Raw genomic sequence first — 25,328 nt, 5'->3', positions numbered from 1 at the left:
AGATACAGGGGAGTGAAGCAGAAAGAAACAGATGTCTACCCCAAATTTGTCTGCAGTAAAAATGAGACATTCTGGTTTCGCAAAACTGAATTGGACAGACAGACAAAGCACAAAGTGCCAAAAGAAAGAAGAGAAATTGCACAAAATACAAATCAAGAATAGGTAAACTCCTTTATACCTGGCTCCCTCTCTCAAGGCATAAATAGGACAAAGAAATCCAATTGCAAAATATATTTAACATTGAGCAAAATCAAAAATCCAACAATATTATTATAGAACATACTTAACAATACATACTTCTTTTTAGAATTAAGAATATATTGCAGTTCAAGTTGAGATACAAACAGCAGAAGTTTATCACAGGTCTATGACAAAGGATAAGAGAAACACTGTATCAACAAATATGATAATAGATAAATACTCAGAAATACAATACATAATGAACAGATTCACCAAACAGTTCTGAAGCTGACATTCCTTTTTCAGTCCCTACAATTTCTATTTGATCGATATCATTAAAGTTAAAGCTGATTTACTGAATTAAAGATTTAGAGAAATAAATGTGTTTACACAGACATGCCCACACTCTCGTTCAGTCAGACTGACATACTGAATCGGTGGGACTGATCTCCTGTGTAAAACAGACTGATTCAATAGGTCTAAACCAGACCACTAATACGATCATCTTTGGAAGGTATGACTAAGTAGATCACAATAGTCTTACCCACAATTAGCTCAACACACATGTATGTAGTTAGCATAAAATTTATTTGCTCTTCAGCATGTGCTCAGGCTCTGTCTGTTGAGTCAGAAAGTAAAACTGATCTGTGAACTTTGCTGTGCAGGGGTTATATACAGGTTCTCTGAATGACATTCACTTCTTCCCTTCACTACACTCATGTCCCCTAATGATGTCAGGTCTCCAGCACCAGCATCACTACCAGAGAAACAGAAGTTCAGACTTAGAAAAAAAGACTTCACAAGGAATTTCAAAGAATTCTAAAATCTAAGTTTTCTTGCATCAAATCTGTACTTAAAGATATGCACAACGGGATCTTGAAGAAAAAAAGCTGGGTTTAAGGTGTCTGAAATACTTTGCTTCAATTTGTACTTAATGCTTATCATATCACACTACAAAAAAGACATTTAAAAAAAAAAATCAAAATATAATCAAAGCTCTTTTCCAGAGTCAAAACAAAGTGTTTCACTACTGTAGAACATTTTTTTTTTCAAATCTTAACTCAAGTAAAGCCCTTCTGAATTTGCAAATATTTCAATTCAACAAGATTTGCATGCTCTAGCAAAATGCGTTAAGGGTACATTTCTCTACTTCTAATCACAGCCGTCTTTTTAAAAGCTGAAAGAACTATTAGTATTAGTAAAGTAATTAGCAAAGGGAGGCCAATCCAAATATTGTGAACTTCTACAGTTAGCACACTGAACTGGGACTTCTGCAAGCATCAGCACCATGCAGGTTTCCACTATTTCTTTAGTATATGCTCTGGCTACCAGACAGTGGCATAAGAGCTTCATTTCAGTCAGACACACAGAAAAACAAATCTTCTTTCCCACTGCTTAAACAAATACATTTTGACCTGGTTTGAATTTTGATTGAAGTTTTGGGTTACCTCGGTTCTTCTCCACATTAGACAATTTCTCTGTGTTCACACAACCACTGAGAATTTGCCTGAAGTTTTTGTCCCAGGAAGTGGTCATCTGACAGAAAACTTGATTAATTAGGGATAGGTAACACTATGATCACATCTGGATGAAAGTCTTCTTAAAAATGCATATGGACTCTATATTGAATATTGTATATTGAAATAAATCTTGATTCACTCTTCAACTGACTTTCATTTGTAACTTAATTTTAAATAAAAATGGCTATTTCCTATCTTTAGCCATAAAGATTCTAAAAACTGGTCTAGTATACAACAATGAACTCTGACATCTGAGACAGGTACACAAAGGAAATATTTTCAAAAGCTGAGCTAGATCAGAATAGATAAGTATCTTGGCAGATGCCCCAATTCTGTTTGAGCCAAAATCCCTGCTCTAAAATACTTCTTCAGCTTTACAAACCAGGCAACTTCTAAACTACAACTTAATAAGACAGCAGCAACACAGCTCAAAACAGCATGTGTCAGGAGCAATTATACCATTTTCCCAGTTGTTCCACTCTGCTCCAAGGAGTGTCTCCAGAATTTACTAGGTATCTTTTTGCAATTTGCTTTTCTCCTCCAAACACTCCCACAGTCTTATCTGTCATTGACCACAACACCAACAAAGCCTGCCTTGCCAGTATCATCTCCAGTGGGATCCTCACCATCACAGCAAAGGCCCTGCAGCTTAGTCTTCCTTCATATCCCTGCTGTCCAAGTTTTGACAAGAGCAATCTGTCTTTCATTCAAAAATAAACATACAACTCCTAGCTTTATGGTTGTTGAATATATTAAGACAGCAGTGCCCAAACAAGAAGCTGAAAGATTGATAGTCTGCAAAGATCACTTATAACTCCCCTTTGCTTTCACCTACAAGCACACAGTAAAACACTAAAATTCATACATGCTTCCTAACCTTCTTCTCCCCACTGCTCCCCCTCAGGGATATATGCACAGGCTATTGGTACCTCATATGTGCCCTTCAATTATACATGATCACCAGTGATAGGAGAACAGCATACCAATGTGCTCAATGTTCAGCAGTTGCACATTAGAAAGAGATAAGTCATAAAACAATGTATAAATAAACTGAACCTGTAATAACAAACCATACAAATAAATTCTTCAGGAATATACAATTCAGGTAAATATTTTGCTTCAAATAGATATCAGTATACTGACTTTTCCTCTCCCAACATCTACAGAATGGCCATGTCCTAAAAACAATTATTCTGGGATAGTTATCCATCTGAATAGTTTTAAAAAATGAATTCTAATCCTTTGGGAAGATAAGCAAGACTAAACCCACTGTATCAAAAAAAATGCAGATCTACATCAACAGCATGGTCAACAGAAGCAGTGAGTACCACAAGACTTGCCCTAACACCAGTCTTAAGATTTTCTTCAAGCTTGTACCTACATGATCTTACAGGTGGTAGATTCCACATTGGGCCCAGCTGCAGCCCACTTGGAGGCTGGGATCTCAGGCACCTTTCTCAGCAGCAAGTATACCCTCTGGCACTCACCTCCCAGCCCTGTTCCATTCTGCTGCCTGAAACCTGGCTAAGATCCACTACACCTTGAACATGGGAACCAGAAGCAAATTACTGATGTAATTCCATGGTCCTCATCGCCTATCCAGCTCATCTTTTAAGTTTTACTGCTTTAATGCTAGAAAAGTAGAGACCATAGGCCACAGTTCAAGTCCTAGATGAGCTCAGTTTCACAAAGCATGAGGGAATAGGGCTACGTTGTGGTGCTCTGCCAGAGAACCATACCATATGCTGTTATGGGCTATGATGTGTAACAGGAGAAAGGCAGTTCACATTGCTTAGGCTGGTTTAGGACTGCCCTAGAAACAATCTTGTAGAAGAGGATCATGCCTATTTGCTGATTACCCTACTGACCACCAAGCACATCACATTCTTCACATGGAAGCATACCACCAAGCACTGTTCTGAAGGCCAAACCTACAGCACTCTTTTCTTCCTCCCTACTTCATCAATAATTCAAAAAGCTATTTCCCACTTCTCCTCTGCTAGCATTCCTAAATCTTAGCACTCCTTTGTCCCATTTCAAGAGGCAAGAGTCAGCAACAAATATGTTCAAGAAACTTTCCAGTTTCTATTTGAATATATCTAAACCAAAGCCCTGAGTTACAATCATCTCATCTCTATTCAAATAAATACAGCTGAAGGACTAACAACTCAATCATTACTCTGTGCACACACAGTATAAATATTGGCTAGGCCTGATAAATCTCTTCTGAGGTAGATATATACAGTACAAAATATATTAAGGGTCAAATGCAAACATTATACTTTACCTTCTAGCCTTGTCCTCCACTTCTACAGGAAGTCTTACAAATGTATTATTCATTTCCATTTTATCTGCATTCATACCGGGTTTTTTGAGTTCTGAGCTCTAAGACTATTTGTAACTAAAAGACCACTGAAAACAAACCTGTAACATTTATTACTAGAGTTTGAGCCATGAGAAAAGTAAGTTAACACAAATTTCAGCTAAATGAAATCTACATGTTTTAAATAACTTTGCAGACAATAAAGCTGTTCAAAACAGGTTGCAACAGTTTCATCAACAAACAGTAAAAATCTTCTGCTGGAATTTTCAAACAAAGTTTAAAAAAACCTAAAAGTTGATTTTCAGTTTCCCAGAACTGCTTTCCATTACTTGTCCCCCCTTGCTGAAACACAAAAGACAGATTTAAAAAACAGATCCTCCATTTCCTTAGAAAAAAGATTCAGTTAAAAAAAAAAAAAAAACTCTAATGAAAAACATGCAAACAGATAAATCAGATTACAGTCTGCTCAGACCTCGGCCAAGGTTCACATGGAAGGTTTGCAAACTTTAGATAATCTTGTCCGAGTTCAGAGCTTGCAACAAACAAGCAAAATGCTTTTAGATTTTTCAGTACTGTGACACCATAATGGCAGACACAAGATAGGAATACACAATACAGATTCACTTTTTTTTTGGAATAGAACATCTATAATGACAATCTGTTCTCTTAAGTAACATAAGGAGATTAAAATAAGTTCATAATCACTGAATAATTAGTGCACCCAACAGTTGCTTTAGGAAGACAACTGAGCAGAGAAGTATCTGCTAACCAGTCACTTGTTTAAACCCTAAGATAAATCAGACTGTAGGACTGCTATCAGTTAGTCAGTTAAGTACTGATATGTACCAACATGTGACTGTCAAACACGTGGTAATGTTTTGCTGTGGATCAACACAAAAATGATTATGACTACATAAAGAATTAGCACCACTGCCTGCCTACATGTGGCTATTCCTTAGTCACAAGTGGGTACAGGCTGAGAAAATACTTCCACTGTAGCTGTTCTTAGCACATCAGCTCTCTGACATCAAGCATAACATTTGGATCAGATCTTGGAATTCACCACTGCACTGCAAACATCAGATTCGATATTTGGGTTTTGAGAAGTCCTTATCAGGCCCAGTTTTTTTTGAACAAACTTCCACTTGGCCCTCCTCTTTTCACAAAAGTATCTGCGTGAAAAGTTTTCCCCAAAGAAAATTCAATATATGGAAAAAACACAAGTGAACCACAAGCAAGAGAGAGAGGCTGCTGGGCAGTTTCTTGAACGCCTCACAACAGAAATTGACTTGTGAGTTACGAGTCTCATGATCTGTAACTGAAACTTTCTCCAAATTACCAAAATAATTCCAAATAGGAAATACACTCTCAAACACAACTGCAGTATGTGCATTAAAATAAAGAAGTCCAGAAGAAGAGCTTGGAGTCCAAAGAGGCAGAGTGTTACAAGCCTTTACATCTCAGGCCCAAACTACAGTTAGAGTATTCAATATAAGCATTAACAGCTCTCTCTGAACAAAAGCAATATTGTTTCTTCAATTAAGTCAGAGGTAGTGCCCAGAACAGTGTAACGAATATTACAGCAGCTTCCAGCTGAAACCAGCTAAGCCTGAGGTGGCCAGAGAAACAATATGACCTTAGGTGGCCTGGTAAAACTGCTGCTAGCAGCACCAGCAGTGATCCTGGGTTTGAGTCCTTGAGTTGAGAAACAAGCAGGATGCACACACGAAGACACAGTGCGTCCAGTCACCAGGGAGACGCATACAGTAATTGGGTACATCTGCTTCAGAGGCCAGCCTCTTGTTGGCAGGCAGACAACACTGTACTGCAGCAGATGTGTGCATAACTTAGTCAAACATGTAGCCACAAAAAGCCAGGCAGCAGCACTCAGACAGTACTTTGTGTTCCAGTCAGACCTACACATCAGTGAGAAAAGAGACCCTCCTGGATATGATTTTTAACCATACTTCTAGATATTTTTTTTTCCTAGATAAACAGGTTACAATAATTTCACTTAATAAAAAGTTTAGAAGCAAGTGAAGATCTCCACTGTGGGTACAATAAGACACAATCAGGATTTACTTGCAGTTTCATCGTCTTCTAAAAGAAGATCATTTAATGCAATAACTGTAGCAGCAAAGTCAACCAGCTCCACAAAGTCTGATGTAATTATGTTAACACCCATAACACCTGGTTTCTGTGTTTTTACCCAGTTCAGAATCATAGGCAGGTTCCTAAAGAGAATGAAAGAAAAAAATTATACAGTTTTAAAGACATTCATCTGTAAGCGCTCTGCTTATTTTAAATATTACATGAAGTTTGTGGATTATGTTAATAATCTCACATTTGTGATCATGTGCTGACTGGCCCCTATGAAATGCAACCAGCCTGATAAGAAGAGTGCTTAACATGGCATGTGGTTATTAGATGCTAATCATTCGGCACAAAAATATTCTTCAGTTTTTGATCAAAATTACCATTCATACAAAGCACAAATCATGGACTCTCTCTTCACTGAACAGACTGTGCTTCAGGATTTAATGGGGCACTACGATTTCCTCCATCCTGGTTTGTTTTTGCTCAAGTACATATTGATGAAAAGCTTAATTACACACCAGCAGGACTTGCATGAGGATTCCAGCATGGCCCAAAGGAAAGCTAGATCTGGCCCAAAATGTTTCCCACCCAGCCAGAAGCCTTTGCCTTAGGAAAGGGCTATTGGGTCAGTGTGCTCTGCACTTGCACCAAACACCAGTTTTCAGTCTCTGGACCCAACTCAGAGCAGTGGGATCACAGAAATCAAACCTGCACTCTAGCCCTCAGCTCTGTCAAGGCTGAGCATCTCATCACACATTATTGTAACTGGAGGAAAAGTGAGGCGTGTTGGGAGTTGTTTTAATACTACAGTGGGGAGAAATTTCAGTCATTTCTTGGACAGAGTGCAAGTCAGGAGTCTGTACAAGCTTCTGTACGCTAATATGCAAGCCCCAGGGATTTCAGCAGTTAGAGACAAAAGAATGACCAAATATATTACAATTATGTACATTAGTACCATAATATGCAAACAACATTGAGATGACAGCAGACAAGCAAATTAGTGAACAGAACAGCCTCCCGCCCCTCCCCCCCCCCCCCAAGAAAACACCCCACAGCTCTCAGATTTATGCATCAGCCAGGATGTGTAAACATTCATGCTTTAGCAAACACTGGCCTCTATTTTAATCTTTCATAGCTTACTTTCAAACAAGTAAGTGGAAATGAAGGGGACAGGAACAGAGCTACACAAAGCTTCCTACATATCAGGGGGCTAACAAAGTTCAGAGCTGTGCCAGGAATCACTGTTGAAACAAAAGAGCTTGGATATCCTATGAAGTTATCTTACTCTTTACTGGTTTAAAAAACCACCCTGAAATTCAGTATGATCTTTCTTACTTTAATCATGAGACAACAGCATATTAAACATACAGTACAGAGATACTAGTTACACCCATGTTTCCTGTTAAATATATCTACCAACAATACAATACTTATTTAGACTTGTGCAGCTTATTAACAGCAATTGCCAGTCTTGAGCACCATCTAGTGTTTAATACAAAACACAGGTTTTGGTAAAGATCAAGCTTAAGAGAATACCTGAATAAATTGTGACAAATATCATTTGGATTTAATTATCCTTTGCCAGACTAATTCCTGTATACAGGAAGGAGACCAACTCCTCCATGGTTTATATTTCACCTAGAATTTCAGTAGTTCTATCAACAACTTTTCTGGTTGTGGAACCACAATGCTCATTCTTTTTCAGAGAGGATTTTTAAGAAAATACATTATATTGACTGACTTCAAAATAATACTGTAATTACTACTGAAGTGATCAATGATTCTCCCAAAGGAACTATGAACTGGCTGTCAAGACACAGATGTGTTTATCTTGCTGCTTAGTATTATGCTCAGTTGCTCAGATGATCACAATGACAGTCAGAGCAAATTAAGGCAGTTGTGAGCATCTATACAAGTGTTATCTGGAATCTGTTACATCATTGTATCACTAACAGCTTGTCTTGACAAAACAGTCAATATGAAATAGCAAGCCAGGAGACCAGATCCCAACAGGACTGTTACAGTTTTGGCAAATAGGCTAAAAGGTGATAATATCACAAAATAAAATAAATGAAGTTACATGGATCTGATCTTGGTCATAATTATGTTGTTAATGCTATTAAGAGTTACTGGCATTCTGTGCTACTCACAGCAGACTCCTCTTCTAATGGTATTAATAGACAAATGGTACAACAGTCAGTGGCAGGGGGAAAAAGATTACTCATTTTGTTTCTGGTGAAACAGAATACCCAAAATGCAAAAAAATACTGCCCCAGGTCACATATCTTTGGCCATTACCAAAATCACCAAGTCAGACATGTACAAAAAGAAATGCAGAACTTAGCCCACAGTAAATGCAGCCTTGTTTTCCTCTGTGGTACAAGCTTTTCTTCCCTAAATTCAAATCCAGCCAATTTGGAAATAATTATTAATTTGAAGCTACAGGTCTAGTCTATATTTCATGAAATCATATTCAAAGAACTCCAGATACCAGGAAATGCACTTATGCTTACATATATTCCCTGTTACTGAAGGCAACTGGAAATAAAGTAATTCATGATTTTTAAAATGACTGCAAATATCTGGCATCAGCAACAGTAATAAAATAAAATTGCATGTTTCCTAAAAGTTCATCAAGTCATATTTTTTCATTTGTCTTGCTCACTCATTGCCTCTTCAACATGAAAGGTGTTAAGTTAAAAATCTGAGAGATCAAGTCCTTACCTATGAACAAGTGTATTCTTCAGACCACGGATTAGATGCCGTGCAATAGTTTTCACTCGAGGCGTGAGAATTGCTTGAGAAACATGAAAAGTCCCGTAACGACTTCGTTCCTCGAGAGTGGTCTCCAGGAACTGTAAGAGTTTGTGCACATTGGTTGTGTTAGCCCATGGTGCTGGCATTTTACTCCCTGGCCACAGGAAGGGGTACTCCCGGTACAGAGGGTAGTGGTAGAAAATGAGAACCTAACATAACACAGAGAAAGGAGAAGGGATAAATAAAGAATGAATTACTTCATTGCTGTTTTCTTAAAACAGGATCTTGTACTAGTTTACACTTGTATGTTATTGCTGGAGTTAGCATAGCAGTGAACTGCAAAAAGAAGGTGCTCCCGAGTCATGACTATCAGTAAATTTGTTGCACTGTTACCACAGAGAAGGAAATCATTTTGGTCAGCTATGAGGACAGGATTGCTGCAGGCTTCAAGGGTCATCAGTTTAAAATGATAAAGTTGCCAGAAGTACACTGAAGTATCACTCAAAGCATTCGGCTTAAAAGCATTTCAAAGCATTGTCAGAAAACATAACCATTTGTACTTGAAGGTAAGTATTTTAGCAATCTTGCCATTTTCTACATAACTCTTCAGTGACTAAAGCATGCTAGGCTGACTGGCATACAGTGGCATCCCACTTGCCTTTACTGAATGAAATGTCAAAGCCAGTCCGGCTGTCAGAACGTCTTCTCTAGATCAGATGTCAGTGTTTTATGCCTTGTAATGTAGTTCCTTTTAAGAAAGCAGCACATAAAGATGCAACACTTTAAATCCCCAAACTTACAACTCATTATTTTCTGGACACCAATAAAACTGAGGCAAAGCACTGACAGTAAAAGTTCAGAGTAATTTCTCATAACCTTATTTATTTTGTAGATTAAGAATTATATGCAGTCACTGAGATGCTGTTCTCTCAGTTTGCATGCATGCATGCAAGCAGTTACCACAGACACAAAAATGCATTTAATCCTGCCTCTGTAAGGCTTGGATGGTAACAAAAGAGCTAAGAAATTCTGTATCAAGTCTTCGTCATAATACAGCTTTTACACTTCAGATAGGCTAAACTGACAGAATTTATCACATCCTCACCAACACAAATCAGCACAATGTGCTCTTCCAGAGAGAAAATACTTTTTGTAATAGGCACAGGTCCTGGGTATAGTATAACTTAATTATTTAGGGAACATGCTTGGGAGAAGAACACAATCCAGCCACACCATGGGTGAAGGGGCTACACAGCTGCAAATCCACAGGAAGAAACATGCACACTAGGTAAAGCAGTCCCTAGTGGGCTTGAAATTGCTGGATGTGGAAATCAGCTGCGTCCCTAGGCTAATGCCTTTAAGTAGGAATCACACTCAGCCTTTCTATTTAGATCTTAACCTTCAGGGTTTGAAGAACACTACACATCCTTTCCCCACCTGATGTTTCTTCTCCCACATGTACTGTAACGTCACATGCTCTACGCACGCAATGGAACAAAGTTTGGATCCAAATGCTGAGCGGATCCTGTTGATCAAGTAGAAGTGATGGCTGTCATCCATGGCGTAGAAGTGATTGAAGTCCAAGAAGATGACTTCCTTGGGGTGTTGTCCAAGGAAAGTGTTAATCTCCATCAGCCCATCCCATACTTTGATGCCAAACAAGCCATGTATGAAGTAAATCTCCTGTCCTATTTCCCCAGGCTTGGAAGACACACGAAGATCAAAGTAGCGGATCCCACCTTCCAACTGCTCTTTGAAAGTCAGGTTTTGAGTCACCGACCATTTCTTCATAATCTTTTTAACCAAAGAAATTTTGGCCAAACGTTTGATGGCTGTGGCTTGGTCTGGTCCCACAGGAGATTTCTCATCAACCCAGTAGCTGAAAGAATCATGTGATCCTAAAAAACAAAACCCAATATTTAGTTTTAGAAAACTAGTGGGTCCCCACCCCCCCCACACGTACCCTATAAGGCAAAGAAAGGTCCAATATGCTTGGCAGGGACTCACAAGAGCTGCGCTCAACTCTTGGGTCTTTCAGGCTATCCTTTTATACTTAAATTTTCCTTAACTGTACAACAAGAACACGTTTGAGGTCTTCAAAATTTGAATTGTTTTCTTGTGTGAACTCCCAACATGAATACACTCCAAAAAATCAAAACTGCAAGACAAATACCAGAAGCAAAGGGAGTCTTCCTCCCAAACTCCCTTCTCCATTTACAATTTGTCAGGCTACCTCCAAAGCTTTCCCAGACCCTGGTGGATCACTGGTTTGAGATGTGACTCCAACTTTGTTGGACAAAAGAACCTGGGGCTCCCCCCCGCCCCCATTCTACCTGGTAAATCCAATCATGACCTAATACAATAGAGATCTTGGAACAGATATCTTTACTCATGCGATAGACAACTTTGACAGAGGGATGGGGGTGCGTGTCTGTCTGTCTGTGTGTGCATCACCAGTGTGCCTTACTTTAGCTCCGAGGTGGTAAATAAATGGTTAGTAGTTTCAACAGTGGTCAAGGACTGGTTGAACTGAAAGGCAACACAATCAAGTACAAGCTAAGAATAGGTACTGTGCAGATAGACTGGTATAAAGCTCACTTCAAACAAGCTCCCAAACATGTCTTTCACCTGGCAATGTCTTGTGGTGACCACAGATATGGCAAATATGAAATTCACCAGAAAGGAAGACCAATAATTGAAATTATCAGTCATAGCCAGAAAACTCAAGTGTGCCATTCAGAAAACTGCTATAACACAACATGTACCTTTGCAGAGAAACTGCATCTCCAATATAGAATTCATGCTTACTAGAAAACCCCTCCTCCAACTCAAAACTGAGTAGTGGAACAAAGCTGAGAAATAACAAAAACACCTTCTAAAACAACAGCAGCAAATAAATATCTGTAGCTGAATCAGGTCAACAACAGTGAAGAGGAACAGAACCGTATATCCCTGTATGTGCAGCCTAAAATAAAAATGGGTGGGCAGAAGCTAATCTACCACAGACTAAAGTTTGCCTGGGATTTCAAACCATTTACACTAGACACCAGTATTCTAGCTAAAACGTTGCCACTGTCTCCAAGTGCAACTTCTCTGGGAAGCCCTGACCAGGAAAAATACTACGGGAGCTCTAACACTCCTTCCCTTTATTTTCAGGATAGCAGATGACAGCTACCCCACAGAGCCCAAACGCACCTGCTTCCTGCATGTCCACTTTGCTGAAATATAGGGAAGAGATCTTCACTCCCTGCATACTATGAGCAGCTCCCTTCCCAACTGCCTCTAAGGTACTGTGATGCTATAACCTGCTGCCTGTACCTACATCTTCCCTTCCTTCATCCCAAGGATTCTTGTCCCTGTTACTTTGACTATACTTACTCTTCCAAAATTTCTCTCTCTCTCTACCTTGGTTTGTCTCCCCTAATGGGAGTTTTCTAGATTTTAAAGAAAAAGTTGATGCATCTATAGCATCTTATAGCTGAACCTTTTATCTGTGTATGAGTGCTCACTTGAAGACTGATGCGTTTCCTGCCATGCAAGGTCAGAACTGTAAATAAGATTATGATCTCAACTAGATTTTGTCAGGATTTTCTAATCCAGATAGAAGAACAGACGGTGCACAAACCAAACATCAGTTTACAACCTCAAATGCACTCTTCCCTGTGAATTTTGACTAACTCACTAGTAGTGAAAAGGAACTGTGAACATTTAGTTGTCCAAGCTTTACAAAAGGATACTAAAACTAGTTCTAAGCAAGTGTTCATTTATTGAGTCTTTACAATCTTCACAAAAGTATGCCTCTTACATTGCTTTTCATTAAGTCACAAGAAAAAGAGTGACAAACAACAGCCTCCAAATGCATAATCCAGAAGAGAAACCATACTGCTAACAACAGATCAAACATCTAATTGAGTTATTTCAAAAGAAACCATATAATGCCCTGCTTATACTGCAAACTGCAACTCACACAGATGTGTGGCTTTTCATAAGCCTCCCTTAGAGCAGAATGAGCCTTTCGAGTATCTACAATATTTGGAAAGTAGACTTCATTTGCAAGGAGCTTTTCTTATGCCTCTGAATAAATCACTTCGCACAAGGAAGAAAATTTTACAAAAATTAAATGGAAAAGAAAACATGTCTTCAATTCTATCCATTTTAATTTCTTCCTCTACTTAACTCCCTGTAGAAGTTATGTTAGAATAAAGCCATGCAAAATATTTTTTGTTTTAATTAAGATTGTGCAGCATCCTCAGGAGAATTCTGTCTATAGCCATCACTAATGTCATTATCCCCCCCTCAGACAGCATCACTGTCTGATAAGTCTGACTTACGAAGGAAAGGAATAACAACTTTATCTGGCATCGAATACATTGGTATCAACCCTTACAAAGCTTTCCAAACAAATCCAAGCCAAGCAGCAGCTTGGCTTGATAAGTCTGATCACATACTTTACAGCTACAAAAGCCTCTTCCCATTGCAGATTTGCACATACAAACCTCGTTTAAGGATACAAAAAGCAAATTTCTCCTTATGCTATCACAGACCAACAAAATTCTATTTATAGCTGAAGAAAACAATAAGGTAACAAGACAACAAGCTGCATGTACACTGACTTGTTCAACAGATGCTTTAAGAACTTGACTTCTTAGCAGGGTCGCTATTTGAGAAACAGAACTATATGGGTCATTCTTCTAGTCAAAAATGATCCTTGAACTCCTGCATGGTTGCTCTGCATGAAAAAAATGTCTAGGCAAAGGAACTTCTCATTTACAATGAAGTCAACAAGTATACCTAGCTATAACCAAGTAGAACATGAGCTGGAGCATTTAAAGGTGAGCTATCCTCTTCACAATTGGTAGGGAGCCATCTCCTAAGAAGCATCATCAATATTGAGGCTGGAAAGGCATGACAGAAGTTCGAATAGATTCTCTAGTGGTCATTGATAAAAGGCCAACAACCAACCATAAGGAATATCTAGGCCCAAATTGGATCTGGAATATTTTTACTCTAGTAAGAGAAAAGCAAACTTAAAATCTGAAACAACAGCACTGGAGACTTGCTGAGAAGGGAGGTAAGAGCTAGGCAAGGATCCATGTCTATGTTTTATCCATCAGGCCCTCTTTAATTTAAGATCACTGTGTTATGTTGCAAACTCAGCCACTGACTTTTAAAATTGCTTAGCTGTAATGTTAAACTAGATGCTAAGCTCATATCATCATTATGCCAAAATAATCCCTGCCCCTCCTTCTGTCTACCTCCCCCCCACACCCTCCCCAATTCCATGGCAGACCTAGCCATTCTTTAGCCACAGCATAAGTCAGGCTGGCTGCTGACCCAGTACCATTTCATTTTGAAAGAGTGTAATCTAAACCAACCAAAGCCTGGACAATTTCAAAGGTAAAAACAAGAGCCTACATCAGAAGTATGGAGCAGGCCAGCCCCATTTTGTTAGCAGCTCAACGTTAGAGCCGCTAACCATACCCTCGATTAAGGGGTAATGCAAGGATCTGTGAAGACAGATGCTGTAATGTTGCACAGCAACAGTGAAGGGGCTGGCAGTTGCTGAGCAGAGCAAGAATTGCAAGATACACATACACAGGAAAGTCTTTTGAGTATGTAAGAAACTCTTCATGATCCCTCTGCTGCCCCCAAATTGTGTGCATGTCTCCAAATTATACTGATCTTTTTTCAAGAAAGTTGAAGAAGCTCAAGAAGTCACATCAACAAAGCCTTTGATATGATAGCCAACATCTTAATTGTAAATTATATTCTGTAGCAACTTAACAAATCAATTCCTTAAACCCTGTTGATTGTGAACCACACAATTAAACCTGGGTATTTATAAGCTCCATCTTACAGATTTACAGAGGGGGGGGAGGGAAGCACACAAAAGTCAAGAAACTTGCCTACTGTTGTCCTTTAGACAAACAGAGGCTAGAGCTCCATCCTAAAATACCTCAAGGGCATGTTTTTGCATCTGCAGTACATTAGACAGTGACTCTTCTTGAGTCTTAATGCCAAAGGATTAACAGACTACAATCCTTATGCAACTGCATTGGTGACACAACATCAATCTGCTACTCAGACCTTCCCAATACCAAGCTATGCACAGGACAAAACACAGGAACAATGATTGCCAGCTGCTTCCAACAGGCCAGAGGTGCACAGCTCAGGGAAGCAAGCTTAATATTACCCAATACATGAGATTTAACCAGGAAAGAGTCTGCACTTTCAAAGGAAAAAATTATAAGAGCTTCCGATTGATTTGCAACCTCCTAACAGAATAATAGGCAATGGCTGCTCTACTTTGGTTTCATTTCTTTCATCTGACAAAGACTGGGAGTTTCCAGGAAAGCAGCAAGACCCCAGTGAATGCCCAGATAGTTAGCTATCAAATGCTATGACATGCTCAGAATGGTATTAAGTAGGTATCTTTCAGACATCAGTTTGTTAAAACAATGAATGGCCCTCTTAATATTATCCCAGCAAGTGCAACTGTGGATTCATTTTTATTCACATCTTCAACCTCTTTTCCTCCCTACACTGATTTCTCAAGTTAATTGTATGTTAAACAGATTGCCTTTTAATGCAATTTATATGTTAAACATTGTATTTCAGTGTTCAGAATGACTTTTTTTTGTTGAAGTCTTTGCTAAGAAAGCAGCCTTTTATCACCACATCTGCAGCAAAGTCCAACTTTCAAGTATGGCTAATTTGTCACGCTATTTAGTCAGAGATAGTCAAATTAACCCACGGTGTAGCTCAAAAAAATGACATTAGCCAACAGAACATTATTAAGCCTTAAACTTCAACAACTGCTAGCTACATTGCTTTGCATTATCTTCTCTTCTGTTTCTGCATCACCACTTCTTCCATTCACAGCCACAACATAGTGACACAAATAAGCATCATCTCATCAACCCAGCTGTCCTTTTACAAGCTTGTAAATTTACCTTCAAGGGATATTAATGGCATGCAAAATGCAGAGATCTTCCAGCATGGAACACAGTACTTGTGCACTACTAATTATCTGAAAATAAAGTGATCCTCTCCCTGCCTCCCCCCCCCCCCCCCCAAAGTCTTTGGGCACAAGCATGTTTACAGTCACAACATGAGCTGCCCAGGTTGCAATGCCATGGACTAGTCAGAAGCAGCAGGTAAAGACACTTTCCACAAAAACGTGGCTAATCAAGAGACAATGAAAGCAGAATGACAGGAGACTGCATTTTCAGAAAGTTAAACTAGAACAAAGTAATTTGTTTTCATCTTTACATTAATGAAAAAACAAAAGATGCAAATAAACTCATGTGTCATGTTAAACATATGACCTTTCATAAAAGGCAAGGTCAACATACTGCACCAACCCATTAAAAGCATCACAGGGTCATTTCTGGACAAAGAATCACCCTAGCTGTAATGACGCCAAACTACTTAGAGCAAGCTTTGCTCACTATATAAAGTGTACTCCTCACGTATTAAAAATCAACACACATCACAACAGATTTAGAAGAATAAATATTAGAGAGCCAAGACATCTAGAAGCACACTAATCAAATTCCAAGAACATGGGATCCAAATGCTAGTAAGTTAGGGCAAATATTCAAAACATTACTCAAAACCAAATGCCCAATCTGTGCCAGAATAGAGAGAAAATGGGATAGGCAGAAGCATCTCACAAAGCCAAGAAGTCCTCGGGATTCAGGTCATTAACAATCCAGATTTTCTAATCAGAAGATTAGCATCCTAAAAGCCCTTAACTAATCAAAACAAAATTCAGTGATTCATTTTGACTTGCCCAGCAAAAGGAGGGGAAGTAGGAGTAGCAAACGTCTTACTGATAACCATCTATAGCTACCCATATGAGTATATTTATATTTGAGTACAATCCTAAAAAAAATCCTAAGTTATTTTTAATGCAGTCTCAGAGAGGGCAAAGCCTAGTACAGACTAAATCCTCTTAAGAAAGCATCCTTCCTGTGTCAGAGTACTAGATTGATTTCCTTCAGGGTGGGAGATGAAATGGGGGGAGGTAAATGGAAGAGGTGGGAAGAGAAAGGGAGAAAGGGACTGCTTAGAACTGCTTCAGACACAATACCATACGTTAATTTGCTTTTCTTTCAAGCCAGGACAAATCTGTTCAGCAGCGGTTTGCGTTCTCTCTGTTCAGTTTGTTGCAGTTTAGCAATAGTTTTCCATTTACCACCAGTACATTCAACTGTCTGTTTTGGAAAAGCAGCAAATGACAGTATTTCTTTACCCTTTCAGAGCCTGTCCACATCTACCCAATCTAAAAGAAAAACTTCTCTTAATCAGCTCCATTAATTGGAGCAGGAGAAGGAAAAAAAAAAAAAAAACCTTCTTACCTGGCAAAAGGTACTTAAGTCAGATATCAGCTGTTGGGAAGTTCCAGGAAAAAGAAAAAAAAAAAACACACAGATTTTCAAATCCTTGTATCTGAACATCTGATAAAAAACATCAGCTCCTCTTTATCACACAACGACTGCGTCCTGTTCTCTACCAAGAATGGAGACATTTTTCCACTGGTGCTAGATGATACTAAGATCAACGTAAACTTTTATCCACTATGTTCACCAAAAATACCCACTTCCTATAATCTTACGTTTTTAAAATTACTGAGGAACATTACAGTTTGGCACACCTAGACTACTACTGGCTTTTCTGTCACCTAAGTGAGAGGTCAAATATCTGTTATTCTGACTGGAAATCATGCCAGACAGGTGAAAGTAATTCCAGAAGACTACATAATACCAAGTTTTCTATGCTCAGTTGAAAATTTCAGGTGAAACTTTCTAACAGTGAGCACTAAAGCCAAAAGGAAAACACAGGAAAAAAACGATTATGATAGAATTAAACTTCTTCATTCAGTAATAATTGGATTCCAAAAAATCTGTTTGCAATCCACCACACTCATGTAATGAGTAAATGAAGTTTACGAAAAAGATTAAATCACTTCCCCATGATCAATACATACAAGGAATTAGACTATTTCCCTTACTGCTGAGGACTAAGACATCTGTCTTCCCTCTTTTGTGAGCACTCAGAAATGTGTAAATCAAGGGGCTCTCATTCTCCCTGGAGAAGACTCTCTGGAAGTTTTTCTTGTTTTCATTACACAGCACATTTCTAGAACCTTTTCTAGAACAGTACACAACCTGAAACTCTCACACAATACTGAAAGACAGCAAACATTTACATTGACGTTATGAGTGGCTTTCTCTATTTGAAGCAAAGCTTTAACGTGTTCTGCACTGATCCACCAGGCAGTGAAGTCGCTCTTTAGGGCACAGATCTTAAGGAAAAAAGTCTTCTTGATGAAAATAAAGATCATCTTCTGTCTGAAGAAAATTTTGTGGTGTTTCAAGAACTATTTTTTCAGCTAAACAAATGTTGGTGGTCCTTCAAACAGAGAAATCCTAAGATCTGAGACTTGCTTTTTGGGGAAACTTCCACGTAGACGCAGTACAGGTATTTCAGTACCTGCCACCTTAGTTCTTATGGCAGGAAGGTACAAAGGGCTGTTATTTAGGAATAGTGAAATAACTTCTATCGGATATTCTCATCAGTGTAGTAGCCCAGACAGTCTAATAGCCCTTCTCTAACAAAAATTGGTATTGGCTGCTATGACAAAGTAGAAGACCAAGAACGGTTCAACCTGAAAACTCTGCATTTACAAGTCATACGTAACACTGGATTTTCATCATACTTATGCAGATGTTTTCTTCTAATGGTTATTACCTCATCGGTTGATAGATGCCAACTTAATTGGGAAGGAAAATAAAGCTTGGTGAATCAGAACATTAACCTTACATTCCCTCTCTGAGGTTTAACCCAACAGATGGCCTGCTTAGCTGATTTAATGATCCCTTTAATTAGGACTCTAAAGGAGCACTGTTTGCAAGCAGCTTGTTTCCCAAGCTCACCACTGCCTCTCCCCTCAGGAGGCACCTTCATAGGGCACTTCAGTCTACAAAGACAATAAACCTGTGGCAATAGCAAGTTCAGCAGCTTGCCTCAGAGTCATTCAGGCACAGAGAGAACTCGCATCTCCTGAGATCCTAGTAGGCAGTTCTTAATTGGATAGGGCTTCTTCCTCTTTTAAGAATTGTTTTAATTTAGCTTGGCCAACAAGAAAGCAAGCTGCCCATGGGACTCCTGCTAAATAATTGTATTGGCAGGAAAACAAAGCTGGCCTCAGCCTGTGGCTGGGGAGACACTCAGCAGCTGTGCAGGGCTGCACCAGCCCTGGGCATTCCTTGCATGTCTGTAATGCCAACACAACCAGCACCTGGCACCTCCTGAGGCTGGGAGGTCACACTTCTGCTCAGTGTATTTGCCCAGAGGAGCTCTTCATCACAGGAAATGAACTGTCCTGGACCTCATCAGACACACCCTCTCCACGCTTTGCCTTACTCATTTTGACTTAACTACAGGCTTGGCTGGTTTGGCTTATGTTTTAAAAAGATGCATGCATGCATATGTGGGGGTTATTTTGGCGGAGGAGGGGGGAGAGGGGGAAGGTGCACAGCTTGAGCTATGTTGAAGTCTGGAGCACAGGACTGCCATTTACTATTTTAGAAGGCCACAGACATCAGCGAAAAACAGTAAGATTAAAGACACTAACAACTATTTTAATTCTCCCCAAGTTTTGATAATCTTTTAGTCATATATGAGACAGTACTATTTTCTTTTTATTAAAAAAATGCTTTTGGAAATGTGAAACTCCACTGTTTAATCAACTCTAGCTACCTCTATCCCAGCATCCTATTGGCAATTCTTTGCAAATCACCCAGTCTGATACAGACAGGAACTGAACCACATCATAATTGCTCTGCATTGCTTAGAAATGAGATCCTGGTTATCCTTTCGCATGCATTCAGAGGAAGAGCTAATATACCAGCTAGGATTGCAAGAAGATGATAAAAAGGCTCTGTACACTGTCAGAAGCAATTACTAAATAGTTGTCCTACTTCTCCCTAGAGAAAGGCTGCCTAAGCACTCCATACAAGCAGAACACCCTGCCTCGTGTTTCATACGGCCCTACAATGTTGACAATATCTGTGAATGACTGACTTCTGGTGGGAGAAACCTTTCAGTGTTTCCAATCAACCTCCAATATATCAAATTTTATGTACAACACAGAAGTATTCATATTTCAAGATTAAAATGAATCTCACAACTTAGGACAAATATTGGTGTGAAGTGACTACTCTTTTAATAACACATTTCAACATGCTAAAGTGAAATGCTTTACTTTTCCAAATTTTCTCCCCAGTTTCAGCTCATTCTTTTCCAGAATGACAATACAAATTGAAATTAGTAATTCAAATCCTTACCTCACAGATCATAATTTCCTCTAGAAAATAAGGAAGAAGGAATCAGCCTTGGGAAAAGTTCCCCCCCCCCCAAAAAAAAAACACCCTCCCAACTGACCCTCCTGAACTGACCACAGTAGAGAACTTATCCAGAGATATGGTTTGATCAAAAAAATCACGTGTATGCCTGCCTGTTATATCAGCATTCTTGATTATTCAAAGATAGAATATCCCAGACAAGATTAAGTAAATGTTGCACATTATTACCATGACCCACAGGAAAATAAAATTGCCTACTCTTCTACTCATTACATTCATCCAACACCACTGTGCTGTGAATTATTGCTGTGCAAGCACAAGCAAGAAACAGGTTAACTTCTCAGGGATATTTTTTAAAGAGCTGATTCACTTAGTTAGAAAGCAGACTAGTGACAGCATTACAGCTTTTTATGCTGTTCCATTTCCCAAGGGGAAAAAGTAGGAAAACCAACAGAGGCAAATTAAAAGATAATCGCAGAAAGTGTCAGAGTTGTACATTATTTCATATGAGTGTCTAAAACAAATAGCACAAAATGAAAGAAGTACTACACAATACCCTGTCAAGGGCCATATTCATACCAGAAATATTTTCAAGAGTTCATTTTTTAAACCCACATTCAAATTGGATTAGCCTGGAGTATAATTTAAAAACCCCTCAGTTTCATATAACGTCACAACTTGTTGAAGAAGGTTAATTTTGTTGAATATATTGTCTACACAGAAATTGATGACATTTTAGCTATTTGATATTTGCCAATTTTTGTGATGCAAGATTTCTTCTCTAATCATGTTGCACAAGAAACCTCACTTTTTCCCTGGATGGTATTATGCTGGCTTAGAGTTTAGCCTAGAGGTTTTCCAATAGAAACAACAGAGAAGGCCAAACTCAAACCAATGACAACCAAGCCTTGGAGGAGGTCGCCAAATAATTTCTCAGAAGATTGCCTCTGTTTTGAGCACAGACTTAAAGCAGCATATAAACACCATACTGGTCTACCTAATGCAATACTTTTCTTAGAACTTAGCTGGTAACAAATGGTGTTTAAGAATTGAACAAATGACCAATGACTTTCTCTGTCCTCAAGTAGCACGTTTCACAAACCATTCAGAAGCTCATGGAATAACAGGATAGTATAGGTTAGAAAGGACCTGTAGAGGTCAAGGCTACTTTTTTTTCTAAGGCCATGAAAAAGCAGCTCCAAAAGCAGAACTGTTTGCAATAGATAAAGAAACAATTCTGTACATATATTCTTAATTTCATACACAAAAGTTATGATGACTTAAACACAAGATGTTTCTTTTCTGAGTCTACCAATTATTGCATTTTAATTAGTCCCTTCCCATGCCAACATTTTGTTCCGTTTTGATTTTTTTTTCCTTAAAGGGCAGACTATTTTCAAAAGTGGCATTTGTCAGAAGTGCAAAATAAGAAAACAAAATATATAGCTTTAGGGTTTTGAGTGCTAACTTTAAACAGAATTTAAACAAGTTTTAGAATTTCCAGTGCTCCAGCACCTTCAGTCTCAGATCTCTCTTCCTACTTACAATAAAGAGATCAGGAGGAGGATGAAGGGGAAAAAACAACAGCCAGCTGAGTCCATTTCTGCAGTGATGAGAAGGAATGCATCCAGAGACAGACAAAAACAGATCACACCTGTCATACACACACATGCATTGTGCAGAGAACAAAATACTTCTCATTTGAGCAGAAGCCTGCCTTTCACATCCCTTTGGAGGATATGGGAGGCCTTCATTGCTATTTGGCATCTCTAAACAGGTGCCTCAGCTGCAACCTGTGTGGACTATCCCTTCCTTTCCTTATGCACTGCTGGTAATGCCTCCTTGGGCTCCTGTAAAGGTTGCTTTGTCAAACATCACCCCAAAAATCCAGTCATGCAAAAGACTAAATAAATAGAATAAGAAATCCCACAATTATCTATCCATTGCACCTCTTCTTCTATCCTACTTGCCTTATTCACAGATTACATGAGATACATGCAGGAAAGGAATGGCAAAAAAAACACATCAATTTTCACTACAAACAGATCCACACTGCTTGTGTTTTCAGAAAACCACTACTTATTCTATAAGCAGTATGGCATTACTAAACCAACGATAACTAGTTTTCTTGGTTCCTCTGCTACAAATACCATGCTGCCAGTATTTTAAATGAACAGTGACAACACATTTAACACAATCACCATCACAACCTTCTGCAGCCGGAAGTTTTATAGCCCTTAAGCTGCTACAAAACGAAAAGCTGATTTGCTCCTGTTCACTAAAACAGAGAATGAAAATGACAATTGCTACAAAAAAAGTTTCAAAATTTGCAGTCAACCTGAATTTTACATTAACTTTGCACTTCCTTTCAATCTCCTCCCTGCCCAAATGAATATGGTTACAGAATTCACATTTGCTAGCATCTTGGAGGGAAAATAAAAATAGCATTTCATTTGATTAAAGCAAGGCATTCTGAACTTTTCTATTTCAGGAGATACAGAACTGGATGTTGCGATATCTCACAGGAGCTGCGTATGCTCCTATTTCAGCTGCTTCAAATGCCATTCGTTCATCTCTGTTGGAGAAAAGCAGAAAGTCATTGTTTATAGGAAAGCACCTCAGCACATCCTTTATACAACACGCACTTGAAAGGTTCTGACAAGCTTTAAGACATTACTGTGGAAATCTAACCTCTACCACTAATGACCAGAGTCAAATATCAGGCATCAGAATGAATGGCTTATAGTAACCACCACGAAAACCTTCGCTATTGACATCTGCAAGCAATACTAGATTCTTTTTGTCATTTACAGACTGAAATTCAGCACTATTCCTAAATAACTTTAGGGTCATCACTCATCTTCCTGTTATCTCAGTGCATCTGTAAAGTAAAGGTGATGACATTTACTTTTGTCATTTTCTTAGCTGAAATTCCAAGTTCTGTGCAGGAGCGAGGAGTTACTTTAAGTTCAGCTGGCAAAGCAGCAAGATTTTATAAGTAATTACAATATTTTAGTATCTTTGGTGTAACATCATACATTGGGATATTTCTGTGCTGCATTTCTTTTTATCTCTGACAAGCCATATGTAGGTTCTGCTATAAAAGACATTTTCATTTGATAAACGATATATATATAGCCTGAATCATCTCTTCCACTAGTCATCTGAATCACTAGCAGTTAGGTTCAGCATAAACATACGTTAAGTTTTCTCCCTGTCATTTAGCCTTATTTGACAACCTTGGAAACATCTTCTAGAACTTAATAAAGAACTTCTAGAAGAATTTCAGTTTGTACAAAGCACAATGCTTCCCTTAAAAACATACACTGGCTAGAACAGATTTACCACTGTAATTCACATTTGGATTTGTTCAAGCACTTGGATTTCACTTAATATTTTACATGTTTACTGTTGTAGCTGCTCTCTAGGATTGTACTTGTACAGGTAGGGTTTTTTTTAATCATTAGAACATCTCTCAGTTAGACCAGCTGAAAGGGTTAGAGATCCACAGCTGTTTTTACAGAAGACTAAGTCCTTTCTCCTCTCCTGCAACAGAGAGATTCATATTACTCCTTATTTACAAATACTTGCCCAGACACCAAACTTGACATGTGTTTGCCAATTTTATCTTCCATAGTTTTTGCCTGAATGGTTATTCAGTTAAAAAACCCCGCAACTTCCCAGACACTAAGTTATTCCTGAATAATAGACTACTCCTAATCATAGTTTAGGGACTAGCTATACAAAGGGCTACTTTGGGATGCCCCCAGCATTTACATATTTATTCCAGAGTAAGACCACACTGTTCTACTTTGAAACTGGATTATAGAGAAACAAGGCTTTCACTCCCCAAGGCAGATTTTTCCATACTAATAAATTACACTTCAAGCAAACATCCAAGCTCTGAACCCCAAGCATAAGCAAACACCTCCTGCAATAAGAACAGCGAGAGCACATAACACAAGATCAGAATGATTTGATCCAAGTATCTGCATAAACTTTACTAAAGCATTCTGTGAGCCACGTCCATTACTTTGGCACATCTTCTACTCCACCTCCTCAACATCAGCCCATGTATTAAAGAAAACGGTACATTTCTGTGTAGCACAGTGTTCCACTTCTCTGTTAAAAACCAACTGTGAAAAAAGGGAAAAGAAAAAACAAGTTTTGTTAAAGGATTACAGAGAGTTTTAACACACACGCAGATCACACTGTGAGCAGGAAACTACTGTCACAAACCAGAGTGGTGTTAACACAAGACTGCTTATGTGGGACTGAATAGTCATTTTTTACCATGCCAGAAGTAAGCTTTCTTCAAGTTCCACACAAAGATAGCTGATGTTTAATTCAATTACTTGGAAAAGAGAGCAGCAAAACAGCAAAGTTTTCTCAGAACAGCAATTTAAAAGGGGGGGGGGGGGGGGGGAGAGACCCAACCATAAGAAATCCCAAACGGACTGAAGCCTGATAGAGCAGCACAAATGAAACCGTGACAAATGCAACACACCCAACATCACCAGCTGGCACTCTGTATTGGAAAGCTGATCTCAGCCTATTTAAGTTCCCCCTTCCAGTCAACTCCGGCCGGCTGAAAGCAGCATCCTAAGGCGAAGAAGAAACCCCGAGTGCCCGGAGCGCCGGCACCACCGCGGCGCACCGAGACTTCCTGCCCAGCCTGGCCCGACCCTACCCCCCCCAGCCGCAGGCCAGCGACCTCCCGACACACCCCACCGACACTTGCTCGTGAACGGCCGTGCCCGGCACGGAAATCAACCCAGGGAAAAAAGAAAGACAGCTGATGCCAGCTCCCTGTTTCTCTTTGCCAGAGAGAAGGACGAATACGGCAGCGACTCCCGCGCAGGGAGCGAGGCAGCCCCCTCCCGTCCCGCCCCCAACGGCCCGCGCGGCGGAGGCCCGCGGCTCGCTCAGGGAGGCATCTACCTGGGATGGCGAGGTTGGAGAGCGGGTAGGAGCGCAGCGCCGCCGGCAGCGACCCCATCCAGTCCGCGTTGCTCTCCGCCATGGCCCGGGCAGGTCGGGGTCGGCGCCGCCGCCGCCGCCGGCCCCTGGCGGCCGCCG

The 25,328-nt window shown here is 39.5% G+C and overlaps 1 protein-coding gene across 1 annotated transcript; it reads right to left on the bottom strand.

The window, feature by feature from the left end:
- Window positions 1-216: 216 nt before the first annotated feature.
- PLCXD2 (phosphatidylinositol specific phospholipase C X domain containing 2) lies at window positions 217-25,328 on the bottom strand. The gene is made up of 4 exons (XM_026112393.2): window positions 25,191-25,328; window positions 10,315-10,775; window positions 8,845-9,086; window positions 217-6,257 (listed from the first exon to the last, which is right to left on the bottom strand). Exons 1-4 carry the CDS (start codon window positions 25,270-25,272, stop codon window positions 6,095-6,097), a joined length of 948 nt encoding a protein of 315 aa, XP_025968178.2. The 5' UTR covers window positions 25,273-25,328; the 3' UTR covers window positions 217-6,094.

This window comes from Dromaius novaehollandiae, chromosome 1 (genome assembly GCF_036370855.1).
Source record: "Dromaius novaehollandiae isolate bDroNov1 chromosome 1, bDroNov1.hap1, whole genome shotgun sequence".
Taxonomy (NCBI): Eukaryota; Metazoa; Chordata; class Aves; order Casuariiformes; family Dromaiidae; genus Dromaius; species Dromaius novaehollandiae.
Note: the sequence above shows the minus strand (reverse complement) of the source record. Positions and strands in the feature narration are given on the sequence as shown.

Bases quoted from the DNA above. Each gene is read 5' to 3' on its own strand.
- PLCXD2 (XM_026112393.2), bottom strand. From the start codon at position 25,272: ATGGCGGAGAGCAACGCGGACTGGATGGGGTCGCTGCCGGCGGCGCTG. The intron at 9,087-10,314 runs GTGGGGAAAGGA...GTGTTATGTTAG, and splicing joins TGTGGGAGAAGAAACATCAG to GTTCTCATTTTCTACCACTA. The intron at 6,258-8,844 runs GTAAGGACTTGA...CATTCTCTTTAG, and splicing joins AAGAATACACTTGTTCATAG to GAACCTGCCTATGATTCTGA.